The 13,539-nt window shown below is 48.4% G+C and overlaps 1 protein-coding gene and 1 pseudogene across 2 annotated transcripts in view; one reads left to right on the forward strand and one right to left on the reverse strand.

Moving 5' to 3' along the window:
* Positions 1-5,583, reverse strand: part of LOC120360850 (uncharacterized) — a 31,712-nt pseudogene extending 26,129 nt beyond the window's left edge.
* The window catches only part of UBXN7 (UBX domain protein 7), a 79,338-nt gene continuing 70,394 nt past the window's right edge, over positions 4,596-13,539 (forward strand). The window contains exon 1 of one of the 2 annotated variants that reach the window (XM_074406102.1): positions 4,596-4,684. Coding sequence is in view for 1 of the 2 variants with exons in the window: in XM_010341619.3 (XP_010339921.2) it covers positions 4,612-4,684 (73 nt within the window). In the remaining variant the exon portion in view is untranslated. The remainder of the gene's footprint in view (positions 4,685-13,539) is intronic. The other variant, XM_010341619.3, reaches the window with a different exon arrangement.

Raw genomic sequence — 13,539 nt, forward strand, 5'->3', positions numbered from 1 at the left:
AACTTCCTGTTTTCCATCCTGCTGCCTGCCCCTGTGGCTGCCTGTGGGAGCTACTTCAAGGGGCTGCTTGCTCTGCCCTCTGTCTTCCATTTGGGTTTGACCAGTGAGGATTCCTGGCAGAAGACGGAAGAGGAGATGGAGGTTAGGGTATTTATTTCCCTGGGCTCCTTTCTGAGATTGCCTCAAGCTGCTTATGTCCCTTGACAGAAGGTCACTCCTTTTTTTTTTTTGAGATGGAGTCTTGCTCTGCCACCCAGGCTGGAGTGCAAGGGCGTGATCTCGGCTCACCGCAACCTCTGCCTCCTGGGTTCAAGTGATTCTCCTGCCTCAGCCTTCTGAGTAGCTGGAATTACAGGTATGTACCATCACGCTTGGCTAATTTTATATTTTTAGTAGACATGGGGTTTCTCCATGTTGCACTACCACGTTTGGCTATTTTTTTTTTTTTCTGCAGAGACAGGATCTCTTTATGTTGCCTAGGCTGGTCTTAGACTCCTGGGCTCAAGAAATTCTCCTGCCTTGGCCTCCCAAAGTGCTGGGATTACAAGCGTGAGCCACAGCACCGGTCCTTCATATTCATATTGTTTTTCGTTTTTTTTTAGACAGAGTCTTGCTCTGTTGCCCAGGCTAGAGTGCAGTAGCATGATCTCGGCTCACTGCAACCTTTACCTCCTGGGCTCATACAATTTTCTTCCTTCAGCCTCTTGAGTAGCTGAGATTACAGGCACACACCATCATGCCCACCTAATTTGTATTTTTTGTATTTTTTTTTGAGACAAAGTCTCACTCTGTCGCCAGGCACCAGGCTGGAGTGCAGTGGTGTGATCTTGGCTCACTGCAACCTCCACCTCCCGGATTCAAGTGATTCTCCTGCCTCAGCCTCCTGAGTAGCTGGCACTACAGGTGTGCACGACCATGCCCAGCTAATTATTGTATTTTTAGTAGAGATGGGGTTTCACCATGTTGGCCAGTATGGTCTTGATCTCTTGCCCTCGTGATCAGCCCTTCCCAGCCTCCCAAAGTGCTGGGATTACAGGTGTGAGCCACCGTGCCTGGCTAATTTTGTATTTTTAGTAGAGATGGGATTTTAACATGTTGGCCATGTAGGCTGGTTTGGAGCTCCTAACCTCAGGTGATCCCCCAGACCTCAGCCTTCCAAAGTGCTGGGATTACAGGTGTGAGCCACCGTGCCTGGTCAGTCCTTCATATTCTTTTTTTTTTTTTTTTTTTTTTGAGACGGAGTTTCACTCTTGTTACCCAGGCTGGAGTGCAATGGCGCGATCTCGGCTCACCGCAACCTCCGCCTCCTGGGTTCAGGCAATTCTCCTGCCTCAGCCTCCTGAATAGCTGGGATTACAGGCACGTGCCACCATGCCCAGCTAATTTTTTTTTGTATTTTTAGTAGAGACGGGGTTTCACCATGTTGACCAGGATGGTCTCGATCTCTTTTTTTTTTTTTTTTTTCTTTTTTTTGTGAGTCGGAGTTTCGCTCTTGTTACCCAGGCTGGAGTGCAATGGCGCGATCTCGGCTCACCGCAACCTCCGCCTCCTGGGCTCAGGCAATTCTCCTGCCTCAGCCTCCTGAGTAGCTGGGATTACAGGCACGCGCCACCATGCCCAGCTAGTTTTTTGTATTTTTTAGTAGAGACGGGGTTTCACCATGTTGACCAGGATGGTCTCCATCTCTTGACCTTGTGATCCGCCCACCTCGGCCTCCCAAAGTGCTGGGATTACAGGCTTGAGCCACCGCGCCCGGCCGGTCTCGATCTCTTGACCTCGTGATCCACCCGCCTCGGCCTCCCAAAGTGCTGGCTTGAGCCACCGCGCCCGGCCCTTATTCTTTAATAATCCAAAAAGTTTTTCAAGTTTGTATTATTCATTAATTATTTATTTATTTTTTCCAATGCCCTGGTTATCCATGGAAACTCTCTCATTTTCTTCCCTTACTTCCTCCCTCCCACCATGAAATCTTTTTGGTCACTTGTGTCATTTTATCTTATTTTTTCAATTTCTTTCTTTCCTTTTTTGAGATGGAGTCTTGCTCTGTTGCCCAGGCAAACGTAGAGTGTGGCAGCGTAGTCTTGGCTCACTGCAACCTCTGCCTCCTGGGTTCAAGTGATTCTCCTGCCTCAGCCTCCCAAGTAGCTGGGATTACAGGCACCCGTCACTGCACCCAACTAATTTTTGTACTTTTAGTAGAGACAGGGTTTCACCATCTTGGCCAGGCTGGTCTGGAACTCCTGACATCGTGATCCACTGGCCTTGGCCCAAAGTGCTGGGATTACAGGCGTGAGCACAGAGCTGGGCCTTATTTTTTAATTCCTAAAAAATGCCTTCTGGAATTGTGGATGCTACAGCCTTTATCATCTTTTCCTGCACTGTTAATCTAAAATCACATCATTAAATCTGGATTATAAGACTATGGAGTGGGTGCAGTGGCTCAGGCCTGTAATCCCAGCACTCCCTAAGAGTCAGCTTTCTTTTTTTTTTTTTTTTTTTTTTTGAGACGGAGTTTCGCTCTTGTTACCCAGGCTGGAGTGCAATGGCATGATCTCGGCTCACCGCAACCTCCGCCTCCTGGGCTCAGGCAATTCTCCTGCCTCAGCCTCCTGAGTAGCTGGGATTACAGGCACGCGCCACCATGCCCAGCTAATTTTTGTATTTTTAGTAGAGACGGGGTTTCACCATGTTGACCAGGATGGTCTCGATCTCTCGACCTCGTGATCCACCCGCCTCGGCCTCCCAAAGTGCTGGGATTACAGGCTTGAGCCACCACGCCTGGCAGCTTTCTTTTTCATCAATCACATCTTCTTGAAAATATAGCCCGACTGGGCCTGGTGGCTCACGCTTGTAATCCCAGCACTTTGGAGGCTAAGGGAGGTGGATCACTTGAAGTTAGGAGTTCAAGACCAGCCTAGCCAACATGGTGAAACGCTGTCTCTTCTAAGAATGTAAAACTTAGCTGGGCTTGGTGGCACATGCCTATAATCCCTGCTATTCGGGAGGCTGAGACAGGAGAGTCGCCTGAACCCAGCAGGCAGTGGAGGTTGCGGTGAGCTGGGATCACACCATTGCACTCCAGCCTGGGTGACAGTGAGATGCCCTTGATTTCATATGGCTATTTCTTAATTCTCCCAAATAGCATATTTACTCAGGATGTATCAGTTCTACAGATAACTCCTCCCATCTCTTATTGGACCATTTTCCTACGAAGATGCAAAATACTTGGGTGGAAGTCAGAAGGTGGGAGGCGAGAAGAAACAGAATCACACGGAATCTCTTGTAACTTTGCTGGCAAGGTGGGAGCACATTCGATTTTAGTTCACCCCACTCAAGTAATTGTTTTACAGAATAGTTAAAATTATTCAAGTAAGACACTAATATATTTTCTTTTTTTCTTTTTTTTAGTGGAATCTTGATATATTTCCCAATCTGGTCTCAAACTGCTGGCCTCAAGGGATCCTACCACCTCGGCCTCCCAAAGTGCTGGGATTACAGTTACGAGTCACCGCGCAAGGCCAGTAATGCCTGTTTAAAAATAAAAAGAGAGGCCGGGTGCGGTGGCTCAAGCCTGTAATCCCAGCACTTTGGGAGGCCGAGGCGGGTGGATCACGAGGTCAAGATATCGAGACCATCCTGGTCAACATGGTGAAACCCCTTCTCTACTAAAAATACAAAAATTAGCTGGGCATGGTGGCGCGTGCCTGTAGTCCCAGCTACTCAGGAGGCTGAGGCAGGAGAATTGCCTGAACCCAGGAGGCGGAGGTTGCGGTGAGCCGAGATCGCGCCGTTGCACTCCAGCCTGGGTAACAAGAGCGAAACTCCGGCTCAAAAATAAATAAATAAATAAATAAATAAAATAAAATAAAAAGAGAAATAAGAAACTCTACGGAAAGTCCCCGATCGTTCTCGTCTCTGGCGTCCTGAGGACACGTCCCAGTGTCCTTTCTCTGTTTTCTTTCCTCTGCTGCACACACATCCGATACAAATGACACGCCTCGGGTCCGACCGGGACCCCGAGGGGAGACGCACCGGCCGGTTTACTGACGGAAAGCAGCTAAGCCGCCGTGAAAACCTACCGGTGTCCGGCTCCGCTCCATGGCGCGAAGGGCCCTGGAACTTCACTTCGGGCGCTGCATTCGCCACGGCCGGTTGGCGGAGCCGCTATCGAGAGGCTGGGGAGCGAGCGGGCTCGGGAGTTGCTTCGCGGCGGGGACGCCGGGTCTGTGTCCGCCGGGACCCGCAGAAACCTGACACCGCGCGGCGTGCTGTCACCGCCCTCCGCTCCGTCTGGGAGGCCTGCGAGGCCGAAACCCCGCGCCTGCCAGGCTGGCCCTGGAGCCCGGAGATGAGGCGCCGGCAGCGGCAGAGGGACGCGGGGAGCAGCGGCCACCAGGCAGCTAACCCGAGAGCGCGCGGCCCGCCGGCCCGGAGGGAAAGTGCGCCTGCGCGGCCCGCGGGGGCGGGGCTCGGGCGCTCAGCGCGCCTGCGCGGCCCGCGGGGGCGGGGCTCGGGCGCTCAGTGCGCCTGCGCGCGGCGCGCGGCGGAGTGGGGGAGGGCGGTCCGTGTGTGTCTGTGTTGTTGTTCGGCGGCGGCGGCGGCGGCGGTAAGATGGCTGCCCACGGGGGCTCCGCGGCGTCCTCGGCGCTGAAGGGGTTAATTCAGCAGTTCACCGCCATCACCGGTAAGAGACGCGGTTACCGGAAGGTGGGGAGTGGGGTCCGCAGCGGGCGGCGGGGCTGCCCCGGGCTCCCCCTTCCCTTCGCGCATTCCGCCTTCGGGCTTTCCCCGCAGCTGCCGTCCTCCCTCCTGAGGAAGAGGCGACGACGGCGCTGGGGGGTCTCCGGGCTCCGGCGGGAGACAGCCCCCCGCCCCCCGACACCCCAGATCTGGGTCTCCGAGCGGTGTGGAGGGAGATCCCCCCAGCCCCCCCCGCCCAGACCTGGGGATGGACCGAGCCCGTCCGCCCGCGCCGGCCCGGGGACCCGGGCGGGGGGAGTGGGGGGCCGCACCCGGGCCACCGCCCTCCTCCTCCCCGCGCCATCCCTCCGTCGCTGTGCAGCCCGGGGGTGCGGCGCACCCCCTCACCCCTTTCCCTTTCTTCCCGGCCAGGTCGTTCTGCCCCGGTCCCCGGCCTGCCCTTCCCCTTTCTGGGCCCCTCGGAGCCGTCGCCATGGCCCTGGCGGGTTCGGGCCCTCCCGCCTTCACCGCGAGGCCGGGGGGTTCGGCAGTGCCTGTGCCCTTCCCGGGGACGGGCCGCCAGAAGCTGGGGGTGCTGGGGAGGACCTGAGGGACTGAGGCTTTGAGGGAAGAATGAGGGGGAACCCCCAGGCTGAACAGGGGAGGCCTGGAGGAATCCTGGGTGGCGTTTCCCACCTCCCCATAATAAAATCATAAAGGCGGAGACGATGGCGCCGGGGCCTCCTGCCGATAAGACGGGGATGGCGGCAGAAACTTTGTGAGACGAAATCTGTTTCTGGGTGTCAGTATCCCCGAAACCCTAGGCCTAGGTGGTTCTCTCCCTTTGGACCCCTGCGAAGGGCACACGCAGATCGTCTTACCGCCGGCAGGAAAGGCCCTAAGCCATTCTGTGAATTCGCCGTCTTGTTTCTCTCTGAGGGTGCTGAACTTTTCTTGCATGAGTTATTAGAGGGCGGAGCAAATGATGAAGTTCTCTGTGGAGTGATTTGAGAGAAGAGTACTCCATGTGCCTGACTGTAATTTCGCCGTTCTGGTTTGTCATTTTGGAAGGAGGTCAGAATGTTAGTTCTCTCTCTCGGCAGATCTATATTTTGTGATTTGTTATATGCGGAATTTGTTTCCACCGTTACTGTTCTTAGAATTTAACGTAAGATCTGGTTAAGTAAAATTTTACATCGTTTTAACTACCACAGGTTGTATACTAGTTGCCGTTTTATTATTAAAGCTGGTTTTATTTTTTGCTTTGCAATGATAACGAGATGTTTGACACGTTGTTATCTAGCTTGTGGGCATGGAACATCAGGTCAAAGTTAGTGAAGTAAAATTTGTAATAAAACTGGAGTGAGGAGTCATAATATTTTTAAACTTTGTGATTGGGTTATCATATTGAAGATATAAAGAATTGGATTATTTATTTATTTATTTATTGAGACAGAGTCTTGCTCTGTCACCCAGGCTGGAGTACAGTGGTACGATCTCGTCTCACTGAAACCTCCGCCTCCCGGGTTCAAGCAGTTCTCCTGCCTCAGCCTCCCGAGCAGCTGGGACTACAGGCGCACATCACTACTCCCAGCTACTTTTTTGTATTTTTATGTATATTTTATTTCACCATATTGGCCAGACTGGTCTTGAACTCCTGACCTCATGATCCACCCGCCTCGGCCTCCCAAAGTGCTGGGATTACAGGCGTGAGCCACCGTGCCTGGCCAGGATTGGATGATTATATCAAATATATAAAAGATTTCCTAATCTCTAACAAATCATTGCTATGGAGATTATTGTGTATATAAGTTAGTGTTGCTGCATTATGCTTATATAGAAAAATCTTTGCAGTGAATCAGAGAAGTCAATATCATTATTAGTACTTTCTCTAGATTTCCTAGAGATGGTTTATGATGCCACTTGGGCCTGGCGCGGTGCCTCATGCCTGTAATCCCAGTACTTTGGGGAGACAGAGCCTGGAAATTCACTTGAGGCCTGGAGTTGGAGACCAGCCTGGGCAAAACATAGACCCCATCTCTACAGAAAAAAAAGAGCTGAAGAACTGGTTGCGGTGGCTCGCGCCTCTAATCCTAGCACTTTGGGAGGCTGAGGTGGGTGAATCACCTGAGGTCAGGAGTTCAAAATCAGCCTGGCCATCATGGTGAAACCCCATCTTTCAAAAAAGAAAGAGCTGGATGTAGTGGCACTGACCTGTAGTTTCAGCTGCTGGGGAGGCTGAGGTGGGAGGATTGCTTGAGCTTAGGAGTTCAAGGCTGCAGTGAGGCCACTGCACTCCATCCCTGGCAAGAGAGCAAGACCATCTTTCCCCTCACCCCCCACAAAAAAAAGAAAGAGAAAAAAGCCACTTCTTTTTGTTGTCGTTGTTGTTAGTTTGAAACAGAGTCTCGCTCTGTCACCGGGCGGGAGCACAGTGGCATGATCTTGGCTCACTGCAACCTCCACCTCCCGAGTTCAAGCAATTCTCCTGTCTTATTAGCCTCCTGGGTAGCTGGAACCACAGGCATGTGCCACCAGACCCAAGTAATTTTTGTATTTTTTAGTAGAGGCAGGGTTTCATCATGTTGGCCTGGCTGGTCGCGAATTCCTGACCTCAAATGATCCACTCACCTCAGCCTCCCAAAGTGGTAGGATTACAGGTGTGAACCACCACACCCGACCCTAAAAGCCACTTAATTAATTTTCAGTTTCTTGGCCAGGCATGGTGGCTCATGCCTGTAATCCCAGCACTTTGGGAGGCTGAGTGGGGCGGATCACCTGAGGTCAGGAGTTTGAGACCAGCCTGACCAACATGGAGAAACTCCGTCTCTGCTAAAAATACAAAATTAGCTCAGCGTGTTGTCTTATGCATGTAATTCCAGCTACATGTGGGGGGCGGGGGCTGAGGCAGGAGAAATGCTTGAACCAGGGAAGCAGAGGTTTCGGTGAGCTGAGATTGCACCACTGCACTCCAGCCTGGATAACAAGAGCGAAACTCAGTCTTTCAGTTTCTTGGGCTAATTACGACTCTTAGCAGAAACTCTGATTGGTTTAACCCCACTTTACTTCTTCTGTTGCAACATTTTTATTAGGTATACACAAAAACCAAAATGTGATGAGATTTGACTCACTTAATTGCTTTAATTCGGTTTCTGTTAGTCTACACAGCTTGATTGCTGGATCAAGTTGTAGTCCCTCAATCGGTAGACAATGGTATTTGAAAATCTGCAGAAGGGAAAATACCTTAGTTATTCTTGAAATATTGTGAATTTCTATTGATAATTTTGGGGATTCTTTTTATAAGGTAGTGATTAACCGTTAGAAACAGATGATTTCTTTTTGCTTTTTTGCACGTCCTAAAAAGAAATTTTTGAGGTTCTCTCCACATATGTTTAAATCATAGTGTTTATGATTAAAAGGTATTTGATATTTATTCATTGCTGGATGAATTATAGTGATGTTAATAGCTTATGCTCTGATTTCAAAAAGGCTTTGCTTGGAAGCTCAACATTCTTGTAAAAACAAATGGATCATCAAAAATGTGAGTCCTTACTCCTCAGGCAGGAGCAAAAATAAGAAAAAAAATAAAAATAAATGTCTTACCCTTTTTTTTTGGCATTTAGAAATAGAAGGGAAAATGGAAAGATTTTAGAACAGTCATTTTTTACTGAATAGGACATATCTCTCTGATTCAGTGAGTATGAAATAATGACTGTTTTTTTTTTTTTTTTCTTTTTAAAATTTTTTTTAAGAGATGTAGGTCTCTCTTTGTTGCCCAGGCTGTTCTCCAACTTCTGGGCTCAGCCATCCACTGCCTCAGCCTTCCCAGTAGCTGGGGCTACAGGTGCACATCACTGTGCCTGGTTTAGTAATGGCTGATTTTAAAAAAGAGATTATTAAAAAGAATATCATACTTTTTTTTCTTTAGACAGACAGGGTCTTAACTGTCACCCAGACTGGCGTGCAGTGGTGTGATCACGGCTCACTGCAGCCTCCTCCTCTTGGACTTGGGTGATCCTCCCACCTCAGCCTCTAGGGTAACTTTTTGTATTTTTTGTAGAGACTGGGTCTCACTTTGTTGCCCACGCTGGTCTCAAACTCCTGGGCTCAAGCACTCTACCCACCTTGGCCTCCCAAAGTCCTGGGATTACAGGTGAGGACGACTGTGCTTGGCTGAAATAATTTTGATAAAAGGGAAAAAACTAATCCTTCCTCTCACAACAGCAATATTTATTTTACATATTAACTTCCACTTATTGTTTGTATACTTATGTTTACATTGTAAATGATGGTATATACAATTTCTGAGATTTTTTTTTTTTAAAGACAGTCTTGTTCTGTCACCCAGGCTAGAGTACAGTGGCACGATTATAGCTCGATGCATCCTTTACTGCCTGGGCTCAAGTGATCCTCCTGCCTCAGCCTCCAGAGCAGTTAGGACAACAGGCGTGTTCCACCATGCCCAGCTAAAATATTGAAATTTTCACTTAACATTATGCCATAAACATTTTTTGCATATGGTCAAACTGGTAAGCAGGGTACCAGGAGAAGTTATGTCCTTTGAAGTAACCACATTCATTTAGAAGCTGTATGTAAATATGTATAAATATATATATCTCGTGGTTTACCATTGATGCTTGCTTTTGAGACAGAATTTCGCTTTGTCACCTAGGCTGGAGGGCAGTGACATGATCTCAGCTCACTGCTGCCTGTGTTTCCCAGGTTCAAGCAGTTCTCATGCTTCAGCCTCCCAAGTAGCTGGGATTATAGGCTCAAGTCACCATGCCAGCTAAGTTTTGTATTTTTAATAGAGATAGAGTTTCACCATGTTGGCCAAGCTCATCTCGAACTGACCTCAAGTGATCTGCCCACCTTGGCCTCCCACAGTGCTGGGATTACAGGCATGAACCATTGCGCCCAGCCCCACTGATGCTTTCGGTGTCATTGAAAGCTACATAAGAAAATCAGTCTTGTTACTTTTATTGTCATTCCACATTTTACAATACTACTGTTTGATCTCCCCTGCTATTTATTATACAGTATGGCTTTGAATTACTGTTGAACACTTTCAGAAGTCATAACAATTCTCAAAAGATGAAGAGAAAATATGAGGCTGGATCTATTCTGAAGGAGCAATTTTTAAAATTGTTTTGAGGCCGGGCGTGGTGGCTCACACCTGTAATCCCAGCACTTTGGGAGGCCAAGGCAGGCAGATCACTGGAGGTCAGGTGTTTGAGACCAGCTTGGCGAACATGGTGTAACCCTGTCTTTCCGAAAAATACAAAAATTAGCTGGGCGTGGTGGTGCACGTCTGTAGTCTCAGCTACTCAGGCGGCTGAGGCAAGAGAATCTCGTGAACCCAGGAGACGGAGGTTACAGTGAGCCGATATCGCACCACTGTGCTGCAGCCTGGGCGACAGAGTGAGACTCCAAAAATGAATGAATGAGTGAATATAAAAATGTTTTGAGCCATGGCGATATTCCATTAGCACCGACTTTGGACTGACATCCACCACTGTGCACGTGTGTAATCAGAACAATTCATGGAGTGAAGGTGAGGGACACATAGACACTATAGAACAGGTGAAAAATAAACTAGCAATCAGAAGGTAAGGACAAATGTGAGGGCATAGAAAGTGGAGGCTGAGAAGACTGTAAGAGGTTATTGGTACAGAATTTCATAGAGCTCCGTGCAGACTGGCAATTACATACTTCAGAAAATTATAGAACCTCAGTTGTGGAAGAGACCTTAATCTTTCTCTCAAATTGTTGAATGAGTGCATATTTATTATAAAAATTAGGAACTGTAATGTTTGTAGTATTTAGCTTTGTGGCCAATTTCCATTCATATTCTTTATATAGAACATTTGCTTTCTTTTCAGTTAATATTAAAATGTGATTAAGTTCTCTCTGTCTGAAAACATGGTTGCAATATTCTAGATGTTAAGGAAAACTTCAGGAATTTTTTTTTTTCTTTGGAGACGGAGTTTCGCTCTTGTTACCCAGGCTGGAGTGCAATGGCGCGATCTCAGCTCACCTCAACCTCCGCCTCCTGGATTCAAGCAATTCTCCTGCCTCAGCCTCCTGAGTAGCTGGGATTACAGGCACACACCACCATGCCCAGCTAATTTTTTGTATTTTTAGTAGAGATGGGGTTTCACCTTGTTGACCAGGATGGTCTCGATCTCTCGACCTTGTGATCCACCCACCTCGGCCTCCCAAAGTGCTGGGATTACAGGCTTGAGCCACCGCGCCCGGCAGGAATTTTAAGAATAGTTTCAATAGGTGATAATGAAGTTTCAGATTTTTTTTTTTTTTTTTTGAGATGAAGTCTTGCCCTGTCACCCAAGCTGCAGTGCAGTGGCGTGATCTTGGCTCACTGCACCCTCTACCTCCCCAGTTCAAGCCATTCTCCTGCCTCAGCCTCCTGAGCAGCTGGGACCACAGACGCGAGCCACCATGCCTAGCTAAATTTTTGTATTTTTTTCTTTTTTTTTTTATTAAAATTTTTGTATTTTTAATGGAGATGGGGTTTCACCTTGTTGGCCAGGCTGCTCTCAAACTCTTGATCTTAGATGATCTGCCCACCTTGGCCTCCTAAAGTACTGGGATTACAGGCGTGAGCCACCGTGCCCGGCCCATTATTTGTTGGTAGACTGCCAGGCATGGTTCACATCTTAAGGGTACAGCTTTGACCAAGGCATGGTGTTTGTCCTCAGGAAGCTTAAAGGCTAACAGGAAGAGACACTTGAATAGGTACAGAATACAGTGAGAGAATGGTAAGGAGCTAATATGGGAGCACAAAAGAGGGAGGTCAAGAAAGGCTTCCCGAAGAAATAATTTTTTATCTAAAATCTGGAAGAGACATGTTTCTGGCAGGAGGAACCTATGCAGAGACTTGGAGGAGAATTGGACAGACATAAATACAGACAGAGATGAGAGGGGAGACAGCCGGTTTAGGGAGTTGGTAACTCCAAGTGAATAAAGCACAGGTAGTGCAACAAATGGAGCTCAAGAGAGAAATGGGAGGTTGGAGTGGGCCTTGTAAGCCATGTTAAGAAAAATCTTGGCTTTGGCCGGGCACAGTGGCTCAAGCTTGTAATCCTAACACTTCGGGAGGCTGAGTTGGATGAATTCCCTGAGCTCAGGAGTTCAAAACCAGCCTGGGCAATGTGGCGAAACCCTGTCTCTACTAAAAATACAAAAAAATTAGCCAGGTGTGGCAGCATGCGCCTGTAGTCCCAGCTACTCGGGAGGCTGAGGCAGGAGAATTGCTTGAACCTGGGAGGTGGAGGTTGCAGTGAACTGAGATCACGCCAGTGCACTCCAGCCTGGGTGACAGAGTGAAACTCTATCTCCAAAAAAAAAAAAATCTTGTCTTTATTTTGAGAATAATGGGGAGTCAAGGGTTTTAATTAGAGTGAGACCAGCCACTGTGACTCACGCTGTAATTCCTGCACTTTGGGAGGCTGGGGTGGGAGGATCCCTTAAGGCCAGGAGATGGAGATCGGCCTGGACAATGTAGTGAGATCCCATCTCTACAAAATTTGTTGAAAATTTATTTATTAAAAAAGGAGTTACATCTGATTTGGCTTGCTTTTTTTTTTTTTTTTGAGACGGAGTTTCGCTCTTGTTACCCAGGCTGGAGTGCAATGGCGCGATCTCGGCTCACCGCAACCTCTGCCTCCTGGGTTCAGGCAATTCTCCTGCCTCAGCCTCCTGAGTAGCTGGGATTACAGGCACGCACCACCATGCCCAGCTAATTTTTTGTATTTTTAGTAGAGACGGGGTTTCACCATGTTGACCAGGATGGTCTCGATCTCTTGACCTCGTGATCCACCCGCCTCGGCCTCCCAAAGTGCTGGGATTACAGGCTTGAGCCACCGCACCCGGCTTTTTTTTTTTTTTTAAGAGTTACTTGGCTGTAGTGGAGAAGAGATAGCCACAGAGATCAGTAGAAGGCTGTTGTATTAACCCAAGAAAGATAGATAGTAGTGTCCTGAAAAATGTTAGCAGTGGAGAGGTGGACTCTGAAAGATGTGGGAAGAAATCAAAGTCAAAATGAAGCTCAGGATTCTGTTTTGGATATCTAGGTATATAACAGTGCTATTTATGCAGGTATGGAATAGCAGAAGAGGTGTGGGGAAAAGTTCGTTAGTTCAATTTTGGATGAGTTAAGGTGTGGCTAATGGGACTTCCAAGTGGAGCTGTTCGAGCAGATGAATATTTGGGTCTAGAAAGAAGAGTGAGAAATCTGTCATACTGATGGCAGTTAAAGTTACAAAAATGGATAAGGTGAGGCCCAGTGGCTCACACCTGTAATCCCAGTACTTTGGGAGACCAAGGTGAAAGGATTGCTTGAGGCCAGAAGTTCAAGACCAGCTTGGGCAACATAGCAAAGACCTTGTTTTTACAAAAAGTAAATTAGAAGAGAGATCCAAGATGGCTGATCACTAGCAGCTCGGGATTGTAGCTCCCAGTGAAAGCGCAGAGAACGAGAGGACACCACACTTTCAGATGAATTCTTGTTGCTCACGCACCAGGAGATTCCCAGCGGAGGAGCCCCACGGGTCGCCAGCGCGACTCTTGTGACTGGCGAGGCGGTTTTGCCGGCGCCTCAGAGCGTCGGTTCTTGGTGCAGAGTCAGAAGAGCACCATCAATCTTAACGCCGCTGATTTAGTTGGCGCAGTGGGTTGCTCAGATTTTGGCCCTGAGAATCAATAAGTTGGACATCCACTCAAAAACCCGACTACAAAGACGGTAATTATAAAGGCCACAGATGGATAAATCTGTGGTCAGATTTATCAATGAAGGGAAGAAAACAGCCAAAAAAGGCTGAGAATACCCAAGATCAGAAC

Source organism: Saimiri boliviensis, chromosome 9 (assembly GCF_048565385.1).
Source record: "Saimiri boliviensis isolate mSaiBol1 chromosome 9, mSaiBol1.pri, whole genome shotgun sequence".
NCBI lineage: Eukaryota > Metazoa > Chordata > Mammalia > Primates > Cebidae > Saimiri > Saimiri boliviensis.